General features: G+C 44.9%; 1 protein-coding gene across 1 annotated transcript; it reads right to left on the bottom strand.

The window, feature by feature from the left end:
- Positions 1-934: 934 nt before the first annotated feature.
- Xpc (DNA repair protein complementing XP-C cells homolog) lies at positions 935-20,442 on the bottom strand. Its single transcript, XM_075689035.1, has 6 exons — positions 18,021-20,442; positions 16,928-17,153; positions 15,683-15,851; positions 4,795-4,888; positions 4,377-4,470; positions 935-1,709 (listed from the first exon to the last, which is right to left on the bottom strand). The coding sequence occupies exons 1-6, from the start codon at positions 20,183-20,185 to the stop codon at positions 1,614-1,616; spliced, it is 2,844 nt and encodes a 947-aa protein (XP_075545150.1). The 5' UTR covers positions 20,186-20,442; the 3' UTR covers positions 935-1,613.
- Between the last annotated feature and the right edge of the window lie 541 nt (positions 20,443-20,983).

Here is a 20,983-nt window from a genome sequence, read left to right as displayed (position 1 = left end):
GTTGAGCAATAGAAAGCTGTATTGGGAGTTTCTCATATTGCTCTACAATTTTCTAACTGAGACTTTTCATCTAATTATAATAATTGAGAATTTCAATTATTAAGACTAATTATCTAACTAGGCAGAATGCAAAAAAATAATCTGAGTATCTCCAAGCGACGGCAAACATTACATTGGTTCGGTCATGCTACGTAGCATTTGCATATTTTTAAGGTTTGGCTCAAGTTACGTGAAACACCCTGTATACTGTTGATCACACGCACCTTGTGCATTTTCTTGTTTACATGGGATCTAGAAGCCGGAAAACATATCATACGATCACAGTTTAGCGATGTACTGAATGTTGGTGTCAAAATATAGTGTTTTCCGGGAACGTATGAACCGTTAAAAAAATGAGTATAACTCTAGTGAGTCATTTTTTTTTTGTTCTCGATTGTGAGAATTGGCGCCAGGAAAATGTGTGTAACAGGAACGTGGTAAAGAGGTTCTACTGTACTTTACCCACTTTACAACAATAGTTTTTGGCCTCTATACAGCCATGATACATCCGCACATTTACTATTTATCATTGATCAAACCAGTGATTAAATTAGACCACTGATTGGCACTTTTTGCCATTATTGGCCCTTGCGCCACATCTTGCGATGTCAGATTTTGGAAGTGTCTGCTAGAAAGCTAGTGAAGTAGTTATAATAAAAATTGCAGTGGATTAGAAGGTCAGCAAATATTAGGCCAAGCAACTTTTGTAGTCATTCACTGTACAGAAGAAATAAACTGAGACATCACCATTGCAATTTTTGACTGTTTTTGACACACAAGATTGTAAGTTACCAGCTGCATGCAATGCAAAAATATTTGGCTCACACGTTCACAGGAGCCTCGTCTACAGATCGACAAATATTCAATAAAAAGTAAGAACCACATTGCTAAAATGACGAAATACACAACCTAGAAAATTTATTGAGATGTTTTATGTGCTAAAATGACAAATATACAAGAAAACACTTTAACATCCATGACATAACATTCCTATGGCAACGCTGTGGTTTGGATGTGAAATTCAAGAAATTGAACCTTGGTCTTGATTTTCTCTGGCAGAAATTAACCCTTTCCTGCCTCATAAATGCAAACAGTTTAGCAGTTAGTGCTGCTGTTTGGTTACCCCTTAGAGTTTAGAGAGGCCCTGCTAGTAACAACTTTTCTTCAAACACAGAAGTGAATACAATGCCTTTTAGTAAATGCTCTATTCCTAAAGAAATCTTTGAAAATGACTTAGCAATAATTCAGACATAAAAAGCACAATGTTAATGTTCCCCATTATCTTTTACACGATCATATTTGGCTCGCATGTTCACGGTACCATTGTCTACAGATTGTTTACGTTGTTGTCTCTACGCGAGGAACAAACACTTCATGGAAACAATAACTTTATTGTACTTTAAATCCCTTTACTATAAAGAGCTCCAACTAGTATTTAACATGAAGTTATATATGTACATAATTTACATCGGTGTGGTAGCAGTGATTAATGAGTGCATAAAGCAAAGCACACAAGCACAAATAACTGAGGTAGATATGACTGCCAAATGACAACAAAAATCCTCAACACTACATTAGTCGTCATTCATGTACTTCATCCGCAACTTTTCCTTGATGAGAACTCCTCTGATTAGCTTCTTCCAGTTTCCATACACTCTTTTCAGTCGTTTCTGGAAGAAAGAGCAACATGCAACATGTAAAATATGCAACATTCACCCAGAATCAATCGAATCCATTATGCAGAGGTGCAACAGCTGAAGTAGGATTTGGAGCAATTTTTGGAGCAATTTTTGGAGCAGGAAAATCTTAGTTTTGGAGTAGGAAAATTCAAATTTGGAGCAGGCTGCGGAGAAAAATAACTCCATTTTGGAGCACCGAATACTAAATTTGGCGCAGTCTAATGTAGAAGAAAGCTTACTTTTGGAACAGAAAACAAAAAGGTGTGAATACTTACAGCAGTTATTCAGAACCAACTCCAGCAATGTGACATAGCTACAGTACAAGCCATAAAACCATTGAGGTCAATTGTTTTTAAAGCTCCGTGCACAAAACTAATTTGGTGTAATCTTGTTTTAGCTTCAGTGACCAAGGTCCTGCAAACCAGTGCCCATTGAATCCTACAAAAATCCACACGGTACATTTCAATTTGTTCTAACCTGCTGAGCAGGTCGATCAAATTGCTTAGAATATTGATAGGACCAAGCAAATGAACACAGACCAAAGAAAAGGTTGGTATAAAAATGCAAACAAATATATTTGTACTTCAAAGTGACTTACACATGAGTAGCGTTTCACTGGACTAGTCTAGATGACTAGACTTGCACATGAGTAGCAGCTGACTAGACTATGACTAGATACCCTAAAAACCAAGCTGCTCTTGCACATGACTATAAGCTGTTATGGTTGGCGTGTGACACCTCAGGTAAAAAGGAGGCTCGAAAGACCCTGCTCAACCAAGACGGAGGATGGATTCCTAATTTGCTATGGTTGTCTCGTGCTGTTGCCGGTCTGGCGGACGCCCCGCAGTGTTTACAGACCCCTTTGCATGTGTGTGACCAAGGGGGGAACCCTTTTCACAAACTGTGCGACTCTAGGAGGGACCCTTTCCCCAAATTGTCTGACTCCAGGGAGACCCTTTCCGCGAACCAACATCGCCCGAAGAAAGGATCAGCCACCCATTCCGGACCCGCGGGCTACCACCAGCGGAGGCAAGCAAGTACAACGTCGCATAGGAAAGTGGGAGCAGCTGCAAAGCACCAACGGGGACGTGCAACATCGCCCAGGAAAGTGGGAGCAGCCGAAAAGAAATGAGGGGGACTTAATGCATGTCACGTGACGTTGACGTGAGCAAGATACCGCCTACGATATTAGTGGGCCAACTTAAGGCACCCCGCAATGTACTTTTCAATTCATTCATTCTCTTCTTTTACATCCTTCACCATCCATTGGATAAACAGTGCAAGTTTCGCACTAGAAATCGTCTCGTCCCTGCCTGATCGCCATGGTATACCGGACGCCTGCAGCCCGCCGACAACGCCACGCTACCCGATAGTAACGCCGGTCGAGGTTCAAGAAACGGCATCTCAACAAGGCTAACAACAGCTTATACATGGCTAGACATCAATGCTTTGCCTTTTTGATCATTTGCTTTTTGAGTTCGAGTTTTTTAAGTGCCTGCTCAAGGTTTGTATGTCCTGTTGTTAAAAGCACGCGGCCACTTTCTACCTTGTTCATGTCTTTTTGCTTGATGATGGCGTTGATCATCTCCTTAGCACTAGTGAGCAATGCCTTGCTGACCGCCACTTGGTCCTCCAATGTTCTCTTTTGCGCTTCGAGACTGGGCTGCTTGAAGACAGCATCTTCTGTCGCTTTCCGCTTGCTTGCGTTCTTCTTCAGCACTCATCCTCTGTGCATACTTTGCTTGTGGCTGCTTCACACTCCTCAAGAGGTCAAGGCTAAGAGTTACCTTAGTGGCATCACCATCATACTGCTGAAGGAAACTTTGGCAGTGTGGATGCTAGGTGGACGCATGGGCTTCAGCTTAGCTGGCAACAACTCTCACCCCATCGACCAATGTTGGCCATGACGGCAGACAATATCTTTCTTTAGCTTTGTTACAGCGAGGTCTTGATGTATAGAGAAGAACTTTTCTTAGTGTTACCCAAAATCACAATTTTAAACACTTACAGTTCATTCAGGAACCCTTTAACTATGTTTTCTATGAGGCAGCCTTCAAAAAGACTAAGCATAAATGAAAGAATGTTATGTAAACACAGCATACGGTATACCATTAAGAGTTGTTTTCCAGAAGTGACATTTCACTTGCATGTACCTTGACACGATCCTTTTGTCAGCCACACCAAATTCAACATGCGGCCAGCACTGATGCTTGACAGAGTTAGCCATGAACAAAATATGAAAATGAAATATATACTGAAATACTTTAAACACGGAAGTGTGTGCCACTCGACACAGGCAGAGTACTGTGGTGAGTGCCTGGCGTACTCTCGTAGTTTGTAGGTTAGCAGACTCACTCCCTAATCATGCTTGCGTGTCGTCTGCTACCGTAACCACTGCACAGCTTCTGAAAATGACGGAATGTGCAGCCTCATGCGCATGCGCATTCATTTATGGCCTGGCAGTAGACTAGTGGCACGCACAAGTGCGATCAGGATGTGAGTCTGCTGAACCTACCAAATACGAGAGTGTGATAGCTGCTTGCAAGAGTGTTCTGCCTGTACCAAGTGGTATGCACTCCCCTGTTAACTTTTATGAAGCTTGTGAATGCACTACTAGTTAGTCCAATTAGCAAAGTCAAGGAAATACCCAACACATACCTCTTCTTCGCGGTTGCTGATGTTAGCCTGTTCTTCCTCCCAAGCAGCCATCAGTGTTTCTTTGAACTCTTCACACACGACCCACCCATCAAACCTAAAGAAACAACAGCCATTTGGCTTAGTTTGGGCTTGTGAACCAATGGAAGAGTGAAAGGTGCCAAAGGAGAGAACGGATAAATGGGCAAGTAGTTCCCATTCGTTTTTATGCAGAACAACTCAGTGACTGAGATGGGCACAAAGAATGAAGACGCAATGCCAGGCACATGGCATGCTTTCATTCTTTTGTGTTACCATCTTGTCTGTTGAATTATATTCTGCTGAGAATGAGTGTGCCAAGTGCTGCACTGTTCATTGTAGCAGTACAACATAAGATGAGTTTCAAACAAATTGGTGACATTGCCTTGCACACAGCACTTACACTGGATGGACACCACGGCAGTGACCTTCGAAGCCAACGACGGCAGGAACGCAATCGATGTTCAGCTTTGCAGCTACACGAGCCAGTCCAGGAGCTGCATGAGAATTGTCACAAGTATGCTGTGAGTAGCTGCTGCTTGTATGTACAGTTGGCACACAATGGGACACAAGATCTATGAAGAATCTGATTCTCATAACAAAATATCCCACTTAACTTTCTTCCATAAGTTGTACTGTCACCCTGTGCTAGGTGAGGAATTAATTCCATTACTTCAGTATATGTCCCATTGCATTCAACATCATTTTAAGGTAGAAATTGAATCACGGCATATGAAAATTTTTTTCAGTATTTTCTTCCTCGCAGCCCCAACTTAAGAATGAAACCATCTTCATACAGAAGTTGCTACTAATGATAACCATGGTTTTTGCAAAGTAATAGATAACGTCTATTTTGTAACCCTTGCATTTCTTGAGTGTACATATACATAATAAATGACAATTCATAGTCTCTGAAACACTTTATCTGACAATGCATAGGCAGCAGCAAGTTCATCGTTGCCACTCATGCAATTTTGTATTTAGCTGTCATTTTGCAATCACTCTCTTCTTCAATGCCTATGGCCCCATGTATATATACACACACACACACACACACACACACACACACACACACACACACACACACACACACACACACACACACACACACACACACACACACACACACACACACCCACACACACCCACACACACACACACACACACACACAACAAAATAATAAATGTGGCTGTTTACGATTTATTATGTTTGCAGGCACATCTGACACGCTTCAGCACAAACACTGAGATTTAGTATTTTTAGTATTGCTGCAATGTCAACTGACCAATGATTCAATGGCTATGCATCTCATACCTTCAATAATTTCACATAGAAGGTGCATAAATAATTTTTTTCATATGCATTAAAATTTAGCATGCCAATTAGCACATAAAGTAATAGCTGAACATTATCACGTGTCAAAAACCAAGAGAAATTCCCAGCACATATATACACGCTAGCGTTGCAGCATTGGCCACTAATAATTTTTCAGTCAGTGAAGAATGAATGAATGAATGAATCAGTGAATGAATGAATGAATGAATGAATGAATGGCATTCGTGTTGTCCACTTCTTTTCTCTTGTGTCCATGTATTCATTCCTTACCTCTTCTTTTTCGTTATGAAACAATACAAAAGTGCAGCAATCAACATTACAATTGACAATGACTGTTGTTTCTGTCTTGAAGCTGCTTTGTGCTAGAGTTTCAAAGTTGCCTTAGTGACATTTTTGTAATCAGGCCCAAAGCTACAGGATCACAGTCTGAACAGTGTTTTATCAATTTGTATACAAAATTTCAGCAAGTAAGGAAATAAATATACAGGTAAATCAAAGCGATATCAATAAGTCCTGGGTTGCCAACTGTCACAGAATTCTGGCTCAGTTTGTAGTTTATGCAAAGCAAAGAACTATGTGTGAAATCTTCAGTAGGTGTGCATAATGTGGGCGAGAGGTAACATGAACGAAAAGTTATGATGATGGCATGCTGCAAGCTATTCGCCAGAATGCAATGTACAGTGATTGAAACATGATTTCTCACTACATAGTGGCCGGCGCTTCTTGCTCCACAGGAAAGCGCTAGGTAATCCCTGGGGGACTAAATAGAGTCGTAATGTGCTGCCAATGCTCTTGCCTTTTATCATATACCGTAATTAATAAGCTTGGTGTCCAGGGAGCTCAGCGATGGCGTAAGAAATCACCGGCAGCTCAGAGTATTGTTTTTCAATCGCTGAGCACGGTACATTGAGGATGTGCCATTTCAAATTTCTCTTGCTGAGTAATTGATGTTTTTCTGAGCAGAACACATATTTTGAGCTGCGAGCAAGCAAATATGTACTTTGTTGTAACTTTGTATTGCCTTGAAGTTTGCATTTTTGTTTTTTATAGCAATAGAATATTCACTGAAATAAAGCTAGGCTAACCAAATGTTTTTAACGGTATTAGCATTCTTTGAGAACCTCACCTAGTTTGCGGTATGTCTCTATGTCTGTGCCTAACCTATTTCACGCCAACTTGGATCACTAGGTAGCAGGGGCGCAGCCAGTGGGAGGGGGGTGCTTATGGGGCTTCAGCCTACCCTCCCTTGAAAATTTTTCGTACTGTCATGCACCGCCGACCAAAACAACCCCTGGCACTAGAAATCATTCAGGATTTTGTCTAGAATGTCTTTTTCACACTTGAAGAGACATTTCAGCGCGAACATTGCAAACTCGGGCTGGATTTCACGGCAATGCCCATGCGCCGGGAGTCACATAACGTAAGGAACCCCATCCGAGCACAATGTTTGAAAGGTGTTTTGATGGCGAGCTGGCTCGTCGCTTCATCTCTAGGAGGCTGCGTAATCTACAGAGTGCATAGGTTTCACTTCCGAAACTTTATGGGTACAAAGATCTCAAACTTTTGATGTGAAAGGTGCATTGACATTTACAAAGTCATGCTTTAGATGTTCAATTCTGGAACTTTGTGGGTTTACTGTTATAAAAATATGACGCCAAAGGTGCATAACTTTATTCTAAAGTCGTACATCAGACCATACAACGAGACAAGCTGAATCAACACACTATCAGACAAGTTGACAAAGCACGCAGTGAGCGAGGTCCAATGAGATGAAGATTTGCGGTGGTTGATTCGTGCAGTCCATGTCATAGAAAAGAATATCAACTTTTTTTTTCACCTGCGCCAAAGCATCCATCTCAAGAGACTAAAGCCCACAAAGATAACTGCGTTCTTATTTATTTTTCTACTTTGACTTTTATTCGCGAGGACCCACATTGAGCCTCTTCAATTTTCTTGTTCTCACTACCCGCGAGCTGCCAGAGTCAGCCACATGCGTTTTTCTCGTGCTGTCCCGACCACCGCACGGCACCCTTCAGTGTGCGTTTGTTTTTGCCTGGCCGAGTGGATTTTCGCCTGGCAGAGTTTTGGATGCTTTCTGGCTAGCAGACGAGTAAAAGAAACAATGGTCACTCGCCGCCATCATCGTGGGGACTTGACGGACCGCATCGCATTTGCTTGAGCGCAACCTCTCCCAAAGTCTTGTATCGTCGGTGTAGGATACGAAGCAGTATGCGTATGGTTCTCTGTGGGCCAACATGCTTTCCTTTTCATTCTTTTTTTCATTTCAATGCACCCCCCCCCCCCCAAGAGAGAGAGGGAGAGAGAGAGATTTGTTGCGACGCAGTGAACTGCCGCATGGTGAATGTTCAATTTCGTTACGGCAAGTAGAGGGCTATGGGATGCTTCAGTTGCTGGGTGCTCTTATTATATTATTGCGATAACAATTGTATGGATACTCCAGGTGCAATCCTGCAGTCACAATCACCCTCATGTTCCATATGAAGTCCAAGGGCGATAACATCGTGACTGCACGCCGCATGCTGTATGTGGGAGTAAAAGCTTAGGGGGGGAGGCACGAGTGAGCCGACGATGGTAGGTCAGTCCTGTGTGCGCAAGGGAGAAAAGCGAGAAGGAAGTGCGCCGCCTTCTGCTGTGCGCGATACATTGGGGGGAGTGCAGGGAGGTGGGGGATCGTGCCTTAGTATTCTGTGATCTGTGACTCTATGATTGTCCAACATATTTATTTGCCTTCTTCAACGCAAAACATACAGTGACTTATTCTAAGGTAGATTTATTGGAGACTTATACGTATTGTAGTGGGGAATATGCATGTGGCGCGGTGCGGACTGCCACCGCTGCGGGCGCAAGACCCGAGCTCGGGCTGCTGATGTGAAGGACTAGGACTTGTGATAAAAAGCTACTTGCGATCCCTCGAGCGCGCTGCAATAAACCCCCTTTCATTTGGTGGAGGTGCTGGGTAATCTCGAAAACTGGAACTCCGAAGCCAGACACTACCCACTGCTGCGACCATGCCTGATGAAACCACCCAGGAAGATGCACCAAAGCCTTTGGCGGTCATCGTTACTGGTGTGTTGTGCCAGCGTGATCCTGCCATCTTTAGCAGCACCGATGATGATGATATGGAGGATTGGTTGTCATCGTACGAACGGGTGAGCCAGCATAACAAGTGGGACGACGCCACCAAGTTGCACAACGTGCTGTTTTACTTAACCGGCGTCGCGAACCTCTGGTTCTGAAACCACGAACACGATTTCACAACATGGAGCACATTCAAGACAGGTTTCGCAGAAGTGTTCGGGCGCCCCGCTGTGCGCAAGCTTCGTGCTGAACAATGCTTACGGGGGCGTGCGCAACATCCTGGTGAAACTTTCAGAAATTAGATTGAAGATGTCATTGGCATGTGTAAATGCATGAGTTCGTCAATGCCAGAACAGGACAAGATAAAACACATTATGAAAGGCATTGATGAGGATGCCTTTCAAATGTTGTTAGCGAAGGATCCGCATACCGTGGGCCGAAGTTATCAATTTGTGCCAAAGTTTTGACGAGCTACGGAAACAATGCATTTTAGCTCGGCGCCCACAGCCTATGGAAGATTTGCTAGCAGCATTGATTATTGGCGACAACCAAACAACTTTGCTGACGAAAATAAAAGAATTTGTGAACGAGGAGGTCGCACGTCAGCTCTCGATTTTGCCGACCACGGAGAAGCCTTCTCAATATTTGGCTCCAACGATCCGACAGATGATTCAAGAGCAAGTGACCGAAGCTCTTCCACCTTCGTGTCAGCCAGCTCCTGTGGTCGCGCGTGCCTCTGACGTATGCTGAAGCCATTGTATGGGTGCGTCGTCTGCTGGGGTTCCCTCCTCCGCCTTCAGCGCCTCGCCCACCGGTGTTCTCTCCTCTGCCTTTGCCTTGCCAGCCGGCAGCTCCCTTTTTCAGTGCACAGCAGCAGGGTACAAATCCTTGGCGCACTGCTAACAACCGCCTAATATGCTACACCTGCGGTACCCTGGGACATGTAGCGCGCTTCTACCGCCAGCATTTGCTGGCCTTCGTGGGCATCCAGCGACCACCCAGCTCCGGCTTCTGACCATTCCGTATGCCTCAACGGCCGCCACCGGAATGCTACGCTGCTGATGACATACCAGCTCCGCATTCACAGCTCTATGGTACTCGTCGCTCGCCTTCCCCTTGTTGGTGCTCACCCATGCGTCGTAGCCCCAGTGCCAGTACTACTGAGGTGGAAAACTGATTTCCGCAGTTCCTGAGGCACGAACTGCGTCATCGTCGGAACATCAAAGTCCTCGTTTTTCCCCCGCTAACGTTATTGAAGTGTCTGTTGATGGCATCAAATGTCTTGCGCTCGTCGATACAGGTGCTGCTGTATCTGTGATTAGTGAGAAACTTTGCCGTGCATTACAGGAAGTGACCTTCAGTATTATTGCTTGCGATATTATTGCTTATTGTGATTCTCGGTTGGGATTTTCTGTCACGCCATCATGCCGTCATTGACTGTGCACGTGCTGAGGTGCAGTTCTCCGTTTTGTGCGATTTGCCATCTCACGACTTTCAAGTTCACAATGTTAGGAGGATGTGTGCCGCTTCAGATACTGACCTTCCTCCTCACAGTGCTATATTTGTCCCTCTTTCATGTGCATCGCTTGCCGAAGCAATGTTTGCACCCGCTGCTGTCTTCAGTTGCCGCCAGCCTATATAGTTGCCTTTCACCCTCCTCACGGTTCACCATGGTGCTGCAGAAATACTGATTTCTAACCCAAATTCGTACACCTTCGCTTTGCACTGTGGCGAGACTATTGGTACCATCCAGACTGTGGACGCTGACGTTATTGTGCATTTCCCTGTTGCCGACGACGTGGATACTGCCAATGTAACAGCACTGACACCCCATGTGCCATCTAACCGAGTAGCACCGGATATTTTTTGTCGCTCTATTGCCGATGACCTCGAGCCGAAACAATGTGAGTGGCTAATTACTCTTTTAAATGATTTTAACGCCTCTTTTGACTGGAACCAAGCATCATTAGGCCGCACAAGTACCGTCTCTCACCACATTGATACGGGACATCACGCACCATTACGCCAGCATCTGTACTGCGTGTCATCTACTGAGCGTCGTGTCATCACCGAGCAAGTTGAAGACATGCTTGAACGTGGTATTATCAAGCCATCCTGCAGTCCTTGGTCGTCTCCCGTAGTACTCGTTGAGAAAAAGATAGCTCGATTCGTTTCTGTGTGTACTATCGTCGTCTCAACAAGATTGCACGAAAAGATGTCTATTCTCTACTGGGCATAGATGACGCCCTGGATTGTCTACATGGTGCCGAATTCTTTTCTTCTTTGGACTTGCGATCGGCTACAAGACCAATGCCAGCGGCGTTGGTCTTGGAGCTGTACTTGCACAACGCAAGCCTGGCTTTCTGGAATATGTGGTTGCATGTGCGAGTCGTGCCCTGACAAAGGCAGAAACCAATTATTCTGTCACAGAAAAAGAATGTTTAGCTATAGTTTGGGCTTTGAACAAATTTCGCCCTTACTTGAATGGCCATCCGTTAGACGTTCGACTGCCATCCGTTCAACCACCACGCGCTCTGCTGGCTTGCGTCACTGAAAGACCTGCTGGGGCGTCTTGGATGTTGGGCTCTTCGGCTCCAAGAATTTGACATTCGCGTCATCTATCACTCCGGGCATCAACATTCTGATGCAGATGCGCTTTCCCGATCGCCCATGTGATCCGACGAAACACCACCCTCATCCATGGAGCGCCCGGTTGCTACGCTTGCTGTTACTGGCATGCCGTCTGAACAGAGAAAAAATCCGTGGATTGAGTCTCTCACTGACATTCTCAACAGTTCTTCAACGGCTACATGCCCTCGGCCCTTCATCTCCAAGCCACCTATTTCGTGCTACGGGACGCCATCTTGAGCCACCGAAACTATCAGCCAGATGGTTGCAAATGGCTGCTAGTCATCCCTCGCCATTTGCATTCCAACATGTGCACGTATTTCCATGCTGACCCACAACACGCTCATGCTGGTGTCCTGAAAACCAATGAGTGGCTCCGCCAGCAGTACTACCGGCGCGGCATGTCCTCTTATGTCCACAAATACATTCGGTCATGTGCAGCATTCGGTCATGTGCAGACATCTCCTCATACGACAGGCCCTCTGCAACCTTTACCGTGTCCTGCATGTCCTTTTGACTGGGTTGGCATTGACCTTTATGGGCTTCTTCCACGCACTGCTAATGGAAATTGTTGGATAATTGTCGCAGTAGACCACCTCACAAGATATGCCAAAACTGCTGCTCGTGACGTCGCCGCATTCATCTTATGGTACGGCACACCGCAAGAACTGCTCAGCGATGCAGGTCGTGTCTTCTTGTCCAAAGTTATTAATGAGGTACTCGCTGCATGTCGCACTATTCACCGCACCACTACGGCATATCACCCACAGACTAACGGTCTAACGGAACGAGTCAACTGCACTCTTGGTGACATGCTCACCATGTACGTTGCGTCTGATCATTCCAATTGGGACGACGTCCTCCCTTTTGTGACGTACGCATATAATACCACCGCTCAGGCTACCACAGGCTTCTCACAGTTTTTTCTTCTTTATGGACGTTAACCATCCACTACCCTCGACACCGTACTACTGTATCTTCCGGATGCCGCTGAATTCACTGGTCTTTCCGAAGTTGCTGGCCATGCTGAAGAGTGCCGCCAACTGGCTTGCTCATTCATGTCGGATACCTAAGGAATCCATAAAGATCGCCATGACAATGATCAGCCCACACAGTCCTTCACCGTGGACTCTCATGTCTGGCTTCAGCTGCCCTTCCAAGCTCCAGGCCTTAGCCTAAAGCTGGGTCCAAAATATCACGGTCTGTACCGGATCGTCACGTGTATATCGCCTGTGAATTATGTGGTGTTACGATCGGCCTGCAGGGGTACTGATCTGCAAACCTTTCCCAGCCCTCTGCAGCTGTTTCGAACGACCTGCGGGGGCAGCGACCTTCAAACCCTTCCCAGCCCGCTGCGACGAGTAGCTTTAGAGAGCCAACAATGCGCGTCTTCGGAGAGCCGGCGACGCCAGCAAAGTTAACCGACCACAAATCCTACAGTGGTCAAACTGGTGACGCCACCTTTGTACAAGTGCCGCCGTGGCTGCAAGACGGTTCACATCAGCCGCCTGAAGCCGTACCATGTCCCCCTTATCGTGTCATCACTTAAGGTCGCCAGGATGGCTCTTCTTCACCGCGGAGACAATTGTAGTGGGGAATATGCATGTGGCGCTGTGCGGACTGCCACCGCTGCGGCGCGAGACCCGAGCTCGGGCTGCTGATGCGAAGGGCTAGAACTCGTGATCAAAAGCTACTTGCGATCCCTTGAATGAGCTGCAATAAACCCCCTTTCAGTATAAATATCTTGTTGCGCGGTTTTGTGTATACGTGCAGTGAACTTTGTTTCCCGTGACACTTTTTTGTTCTTTATCAAGCTGTATCTTCGCATTTGTATACTCCATTGTACCTTCGCATTTCTAATGTACAAGGGCGAGTCAAATGAAAGTGAGCCAAGCCAATCCGCACAATAATGGTTCGGTCTATTATCTGCGAGGCATGCGCGTAGCACTCGGGCACCTCTCTTAGAAAAGTGACACGCAGGTGTGAGGATAAACGTTCCTTAATGCTCCCATACACTGGGTTGAACATGGTTGTGTGCTTGACATAATGGACGCTCCAAAAGCTGAACAGCGTGGTGTCGTGAGGTTTTTGACAGCTGAAGGTGTTTCCCAAAAAGAAATTAGTTGCCGTGTATGTTGAACATTGCATTTTATTGGCCACTGTGAAGCATTGGAGGAAACAGTTAAAAGAAGGACGTGAAAGTTGCAAGGACGATCCAAGAATGGGCCAAGGCCACCGTGCAATCACCCCCAATGCAATTGCAAAGGTTGATGAGCTGATTAGACAAGAATGGAGGATAAGCATCGATGAACTGGCAGAGCGTGTGAGCATCAGTCACAGATAAGTTCACATTATAATTCATGAACATCTCGGTTATCGGCTCTTGTGTGCGCAATGGATGCCCAAGATTTTTAATCACCATCAGAAGACGGAGAGGTTCAGCGCTGCCTTGACTCATATTATCTGGTATCACAATGAAGGTGATGACTTTTTGTCTGCAGTTGTTGTCGGGGACGAATCATGGGGCCACTATTACGAGCCTGAAACACAACGGCAATGCTTACAGTGGAAACATACGAATTCACGACCCCCAAAGAAAGCAAAAGCTGTCATTTCCGCCAGAAAAGTGTTGACTTTTTTTTTTCGATCATCAGGGGCCATTACTGACCGAATTTGCTAAACCAGGAGAGACTATGAATGATTTCCGATATTGCGAAGCGTCGGATCAGCTGCATGTAGCAATCAAGAACAAACGACGTGAAAAATTGACGAATGGGGTAATGTTGCTCCACGACAATGCCCGTCCCCAAGTCATTGATGTGGTTAACACAAAACTGGCAAAGTGGGAAAGACTGCAACATCCGCTACAGCCCAGACCTGTCGCCTTGCGAGTTCCACAACTTGGGGCAATTGAACAGACAGCTCAAGGGAACCCGATTCGTGTCGGACGATGACGTAAAGGAGTCAGTTACAGACTCAACTTCTTCATTTCACGGCCTTTACATTCTTCATATCAACGGCATGCACTGCTTTGCTGATTTTAAACTGATATAGTTCTAAAGTTGGTACGACATTTTCTTTACTTATTAAATAGACAAAAGAAAGACATGAAAGCATTGGTATCAGTAATTTCGGGCACAATTTTTGGGACATTTTACTTGTCTTGACAGTGCGTAGAGTTCAAAATTTAGTTTGCAGCAACTTTAGCAATTGCAATGCAGTTATTATTCATGTATTTGTTCCCTTGACAAATTCTATAAGGAGGAGGACGAGCTGCAGCATTTCTACATTAGTTTTCTACTTTGAGGATATTTCTACTTTGGGGCATGCGTTTAATTCGGAGGCGTGTTGGAATCAGGCAAATAGTGCCAAATAATTCAGCAGTTCTTTTTTCTTTTTTCTGCACTTTGTTTACTATAATTTGATCGACTTCGGCGGTCCCATCCAGGTCAAATTAAGGGAACTCAACTAGCTGGGCGAGATGGTCCAGCATTGCAGGCGTGTAAATATACATGCCTGCTATTACCTATTTTACCACTAGTTACCTAGCAGCAGCACTCGTCTGCCTCCCACAGCAGCGACAGATGCTCGACTATTTCACCAAAGCTGTGGTGGAGGATAAGGGGCAACTGGAGGCCCTCGCAAATATCTATAGCCCTTTTTCGAGATGAGAACCCATACGAACAACTGAGCGCCAGTTTGTGGTACATCTCTACCCATTAGAAAAGACAGGTGGGTTTCCAGAGGCATCAGGATATGCTATGCGTCTTGTTCTTTCTTTTGTCTTTGGTTCTTAGGCACACTTACACACCTGTAATGAAAGTCGATTGTATTTGCCACTAGGTATATGCTGGTTTTCAGTGAACCACTTTGACGTCAACTTGGGTAGTATTTGCCACCGGATCTGTGCCACACTTCATAATAATCATTACATAAAACATATCATCGATAATTACCCACCAGCCACCAATCATAGGATAAATTGCTCATGCCATTAATGTCACCAATCATATCTGACGAATGCATGTGCCGTCAATTCTATACTTCATTATATCCGTTCTATCCAATTTCTTACATCTGTCTTCATTAAATCAAGATTTGGCTTTAGCCTCAAGATGCAAGATACTAGGGAACTAAAACCTCCCCAAAAGCAAAGCTTTTCACTACTGAGCTCTTAGGAATGGCTAAGCCGCACACAGTTTGCACAAGATATTCACATGTCACTAACCTCTCAGATGTACGGTGCCAATAGGGAGCATGCAGCTTTTGAAGAGCTCCACGTTGCCCCACTCGTTACGGGGCACCTTGCCATTGAAGGCAATGGGTGGCATGTATGGCTCCGTCTGCCAGTGGCCAAACAACTCCAGGGGCTGCTCCTTAAGTATCTGCCCAGAGAGCTGCATTTATTAAAACATAACCCCATAAGTAAGCCACAGACACAAATGACTGACACATTCTGTCGTCTGTTGTGCTTCATTTAATACTGAATTTTGCACCAATAAGGAAGCCCTGTGTAGGGGACATTTATAAAGCCAACACACCAGTGCTGCAATGAGGCAATCCTGGTTTTCAGCTGCCGTAGTAACAGATACATTTGGCCAAGCTGTAACAGATGGTTGCCTGCTCCACTGCACACTTGTGCGTTTTATGCTGTTTCTCTGCTGTCTGAACTTAACGTTACAGCGCAAACACCTAAGACGAACCACAAAAAGAAAGACACGACACACTTTTTTTTCTTCTTGTGGTTTGTCTTAGGTTTTTGCGCTGTAACATTAAGTTCAGAATTATGTACCAACTAGGCCCAAATGAAGTTTTACTGAAATGTCTCTGCTGTCCTTCATTGAACTTCAACATGCCAATCTGCTGTTGCGTGGTACTATGCAAGCAGTGTGACTACGTGGACAGTTTTGGTAGCACGGTGTCACATTCAGTGCGCCAAGATACCATGTGAATTTGGCCATTGTGTGGCCAAGTTCACACTGGCCCATATTTCAGACTACCTGTAACGGTTCAGCACACCAGCTTTGTTTCACCAATCGCTCAGTATGTTGAAAGGATGTAACTGTATAGTGCGTGCCTGGTCAGTGCCTGTTTTGTGTTCTCATGACCAATAGCACCACCATAATGAGCTGCATTGTTAGTCTAACATTGTATACACAAGAGAAGTCGCATCTCTTTAGCCGATGATGAGATGCCAGGCAACAATAGCTGCTAAAAGCTGAAGCAATCATGTGGCAAAGCACTAGCAGTTGTGAGGCCACATTATTGCCATGCTTGATCACCGTGTGTCTGTCATCTGTTTTATGAGATATTGTCAACAATGGATATGTATTTTGTATTAAAGCGCCGCGTGGCCAAAATTAGCGTTCTGTTGAGCATTAAAATATTTCAGTGCCTCGAACAAAGATTATAGTGATGCTTTTCTTATGCCTAAACATTCTGTTTCCAGTAATGAACATACACTTCTCCATACCTTGTCATACTTTGGCCTGGCCTTGACAACTTTGTATGGCTGCTCCTTGACACGCACCATTCGCGCTTCTCGAAGCCAAGTTTCCCTTGAGCGCAGAGTGTGAATGCACTCCCTAGCATAAACAGGCTCTCCTCGTACAAACCCAAGAGTTGGGGCATCTGATGGATAGATGGCCTCAAACTTGAGCAGGTGACGCTTTAGTGCATACAGAGGATGGTTCTTGAACCTGTGTGGACATGGGACACACATCAGGCTTCCAGACATCCTTTTACAGGAGCATTTACAAGATCATGTGATGACAAATCATTCAGTACATTACTGCCTGACTGTGGAAACCCAAGGCAAAGGATTAATGCTTCTCAGCTACAATGACTGAGATGCACACAAGTCATGAACTTGACTACTGCGTAGATTTGCTGGTTTTTCTAGCAACAATTGAAGCCCACAATACAGCACGCCAACAAGGATAAAATAAACTTACTTGGGTTCTAGGGCCATATGGTTGATCGATCACTTTGCACAATACTTCCCCTGTTGCATCATGCAATATTCAGCACAATCAATGCCTTCCCGTAGCAACAAGGAATCATTGATGATACAATGCTCCTATCCAATCAGTCTGTGAAAAAGCAAGATTGCAACTACACCTGCCAACAAGCATGCCTAAAGACTGGTTTCAGTAGAAATCAGTAAGAATGGAGTAGGCCAACAGCATTATACCACAAGTGATTGCCCATAAAATTTGATGGATAAAGTGCTCATAAGCAACATAAAGCAGATATCTCCACGGCTCTTGTAGGGTTTCACTAATCTAGAGATGGCCCATTTTGTTTGGCCAGCCTGGAAGAAGACTGGCAAACTTTACTTATACATTAGCAAGTAGCTGTGCTTCATTCAGGCACAATTGAATTATATTTCACCTTGCATATCTAGTGTGCAGGTCATGAAAACCTCAAGAGCTATAGGCCTGACGGCTTTAAATTGTCTGTGGTTCTGCACAAGCAAGTTTTGCTCATAGGACATTCTAAGCTGATCGCAACTTTAGGGTATTTGACAGCGATACTGCGGGACACAAAACAAGCAGCAAACTTACTCGGCAATGCTTCCAGGCATTGGCTGCCGTTGAAGCTTTGACTGTATTTGCGTATTTTCCACACGCTCTCGCTCACTGTCAGTGGGCCTAAAAGGCTTTAAAGACTCTTCCCACCACTTCGGATCAATCCTCTTCTTTTTCACAGATGTTAACCAACCTGAGGCATATTTCTTTGTAATGTCTTTCACCTTGTTGTTGTCATCAAAGCTGAGAATGTAGTACAATGGTTCTTGAATATTACTCTCAGTTATGCTGCCAACTGATCCATGAACTACATCAACTGCAATCCACTTTGAATCTTTTGGAGTGAATATTTCAACCCAGTGCTCAATGCTGTCACTTAAACTTTGCCCAAATTTTTCACCATTTCCTTTGCCAGTCTTTCCTTCCTTCCCAGTCTTTTTGTTTGATGAGACGTCATGAACTTTTTTCTTCCCTGTTGCCTTCTTTGGTTTCTCGACTTCAAAGTCGCTGTCTGCTTCATCAGGCTCACTGTGCACCTTTTGAGCCTTCTTTTTGGAAGGTGCTTTGAGCTCGGCACTTTTTCTTCCAGGTTTCGTGTCAGTCTTCAACAACTGCACAGCATCAAGAGGCACAGGGTACAGGGACATGCATAAACGAGCTTCAATCTGCAGGCACCTTACAATGACCAAAAACAGAAGTGCGTAATCTCGTGCATTCTGAGCGATTTTGGTTGTTAGTGCCACTGTAAGATCATCATGTAAGGCATGGCAGCCAGTGCGAGTGCCAAGCGTGCACACAAACACTTTGGTGAACAGTCTAGACATGCGCTCAACATCCAGAAGTGTGACTGTTTTGCCAGAGTATGCCAAGAATTCAGAAGGAAGCAAAGACAGTGCAACAGCCTGCAGAGTTTGGTCCAGGATAAGGCTGTTTAACCTTAGTCCGTGTGCCAGGAGACAGAGAAGATGCACCTTGTGTTTCAGGCTGTGGACTTCCTTGCGCACTCTATTGATGCGGCGTCTCATCTCTGCCACTGGATCAAATTTGGCTTTCTTGTGCTTTCCAGTCATCACAGGCTCCTTTAGTGTAATTGTGATTCCGTTTTCAGGAACAACCGGTGCATAGCTGTCAAGGTCGGCTCCTTCGGGGACTTCTTCCCAATCAGATTCACTTGAGCTCTCATTGTTCTCGAACTTGGCTCTTTGTGGCCTAGTTTTCTTTCCTCTCACTTGTTGTTTCTTTATCTCTGGCAACTTCTTTGGTGCCGCTTTTGCTTGAGTTTCTGTTGTGTTGCTAGTTTTGCCAGCCTTCCTTCCACTTTTTACAGGTGACAACATGGACTTGGCTGTCTTCACATCTTGAAACTGCCTGCTTCTAGTTTTGACTGGAGACCGTGCATCCTGACATGAAGCAGACTGTTTTGCAGAGGATACTAATGAATTCTTTGCAGTCTTTTTAGACTTACGCTGTCCCGACTTTGGTGCGTCATTTACAGTATAAGAGCAAGAGGCCTCTGGTTCATTTTCAAGCAGCATAGCACTGATAACGTCTTTTAAGGATTCAGAAGGCTTGCCATCACCTACACGTTCTTTCATTATGACTTTGTCCACATGAGTTGACAGCGCTGCAGTGCCTTGATTGGTAGAGTCAGCCGGGTTGTGCTTTTTCAACTCGCACACGAGAACCTTACTGGAACCAGGTAAACTTTCCAACTGATGCCTTCTTTCAGAAAGATTGTTATTGGAAATCCGAGTGTTCAGAGTCATGTTAGTAGCTCTTTTTATCTGTGCCAGTTTCGGTATCCTTATCTTCTGCATGGATTTCTTCTTGGGCCCGGCCATCTTTTCAGTGCTTTTTTTGGTGTCAGCTCTGACGTTCTCGTCAAACTCATCGCTTGATGTTCCACCTTCAGACAAATCGACTTCTAAACATTCGAGCTCGAAAGGCTCATCGGCAGAACTTTCTGAAACGCGCGTGGGTTGAAGATCTTTGTGCTTAATTTTTTTTGCCGGAACATCATCCTCAAACTCATCCGTGGAGTCTTGTTTTTTCGGGGGCATGTATTCGTCCTCTGACGAAGAACAACTCGATACGTACTTTTCATCGCTGTCAATATCCATATCTTCATTGCTTGATTTCGGCCCCGATGCTGGAGTAATGTCTTTCTTACTAAGCAGCCTACACGATCGCCTTGTGGCCATTGTGCCAGCTCCTGACGACGACTCGTCCGCTTGTCACGCCGGTACTTTTGTTAAGATGGGAGAATTGAAAAAGCTTTCAACAAACATTAGATATGTGCACTTTGCTAAAAGACCGACTAACACTTGTGCATCGCGCACATTTTCAAATGTGGAAACAGCTAAGCGCGTGCGCACAGTTATATATTTGCGTCAGACAGAGCACGCCGCTTGTTTCACATAGCAACAACCGAAACATGTTTTAACTTGTGTCCGAAATTGGATTGGATCGACTGATATCGGCTGTTTCACAAATAAATAATATTCAGAGCCTGGCAACAACAACGTGTTTCTGTTCTGCAAATACTTTCGGCGCTCACAGCTAGCAAATGCATAGCCTTTAAGATTCCTTTTGTCATTCAAAGGTAAGCGTCGAAATTCCAAACACGATTTTCTTGCGTAATGCAAGAATAAAAAATAGGAAAAGGTTTTTGTCATGGCGCAAAGTTCTGGTTGGTTCTAGTCATTAGCATGTTGTCGCTTGAATACATTTAATGTATGCAGACACTTCCGGCATTCTCAGTATGGCCTTCGAGACCAATGTATGTAAATCTGAGGAAGGCCGTCGTCGAACCAAAGGCCAAACACGGCGTCTTCGCCTGCACACCTTTAAAATTTTATGTGCGCACCGCGGTACCGCTTCGCCGCTGCGGTGTTTTTGCCCAAATTTAGCAGCAAGATCGTACTTATAGCTCAAATTGTTAGGTCAATAAAGAGTGTTAGTATCGCCCAAAATTTGAGGGTTCGTAGTTTTATCGGCCG

The sequence above is a fragment of the Dermacentor variabilis genome, chromosome 4 (genome assembly GCF_050947875.1).
Source record: "Dermacentor variabilis isolate Ectoservices chromosome 4, ASM5094787v1, whole genome shotgun sequence".
NCBI lineage: Eukaryota > Metazoa > Arthropoda > Arachnida > Ixodida > Ixodidae > Dermacentor > Dermacentor variabilis.
The sequence above is the reverse complement of the archived record's forward strand: the minus strand, read 5'-3'. Positions and strand labels throughout refer to the sequence as shown.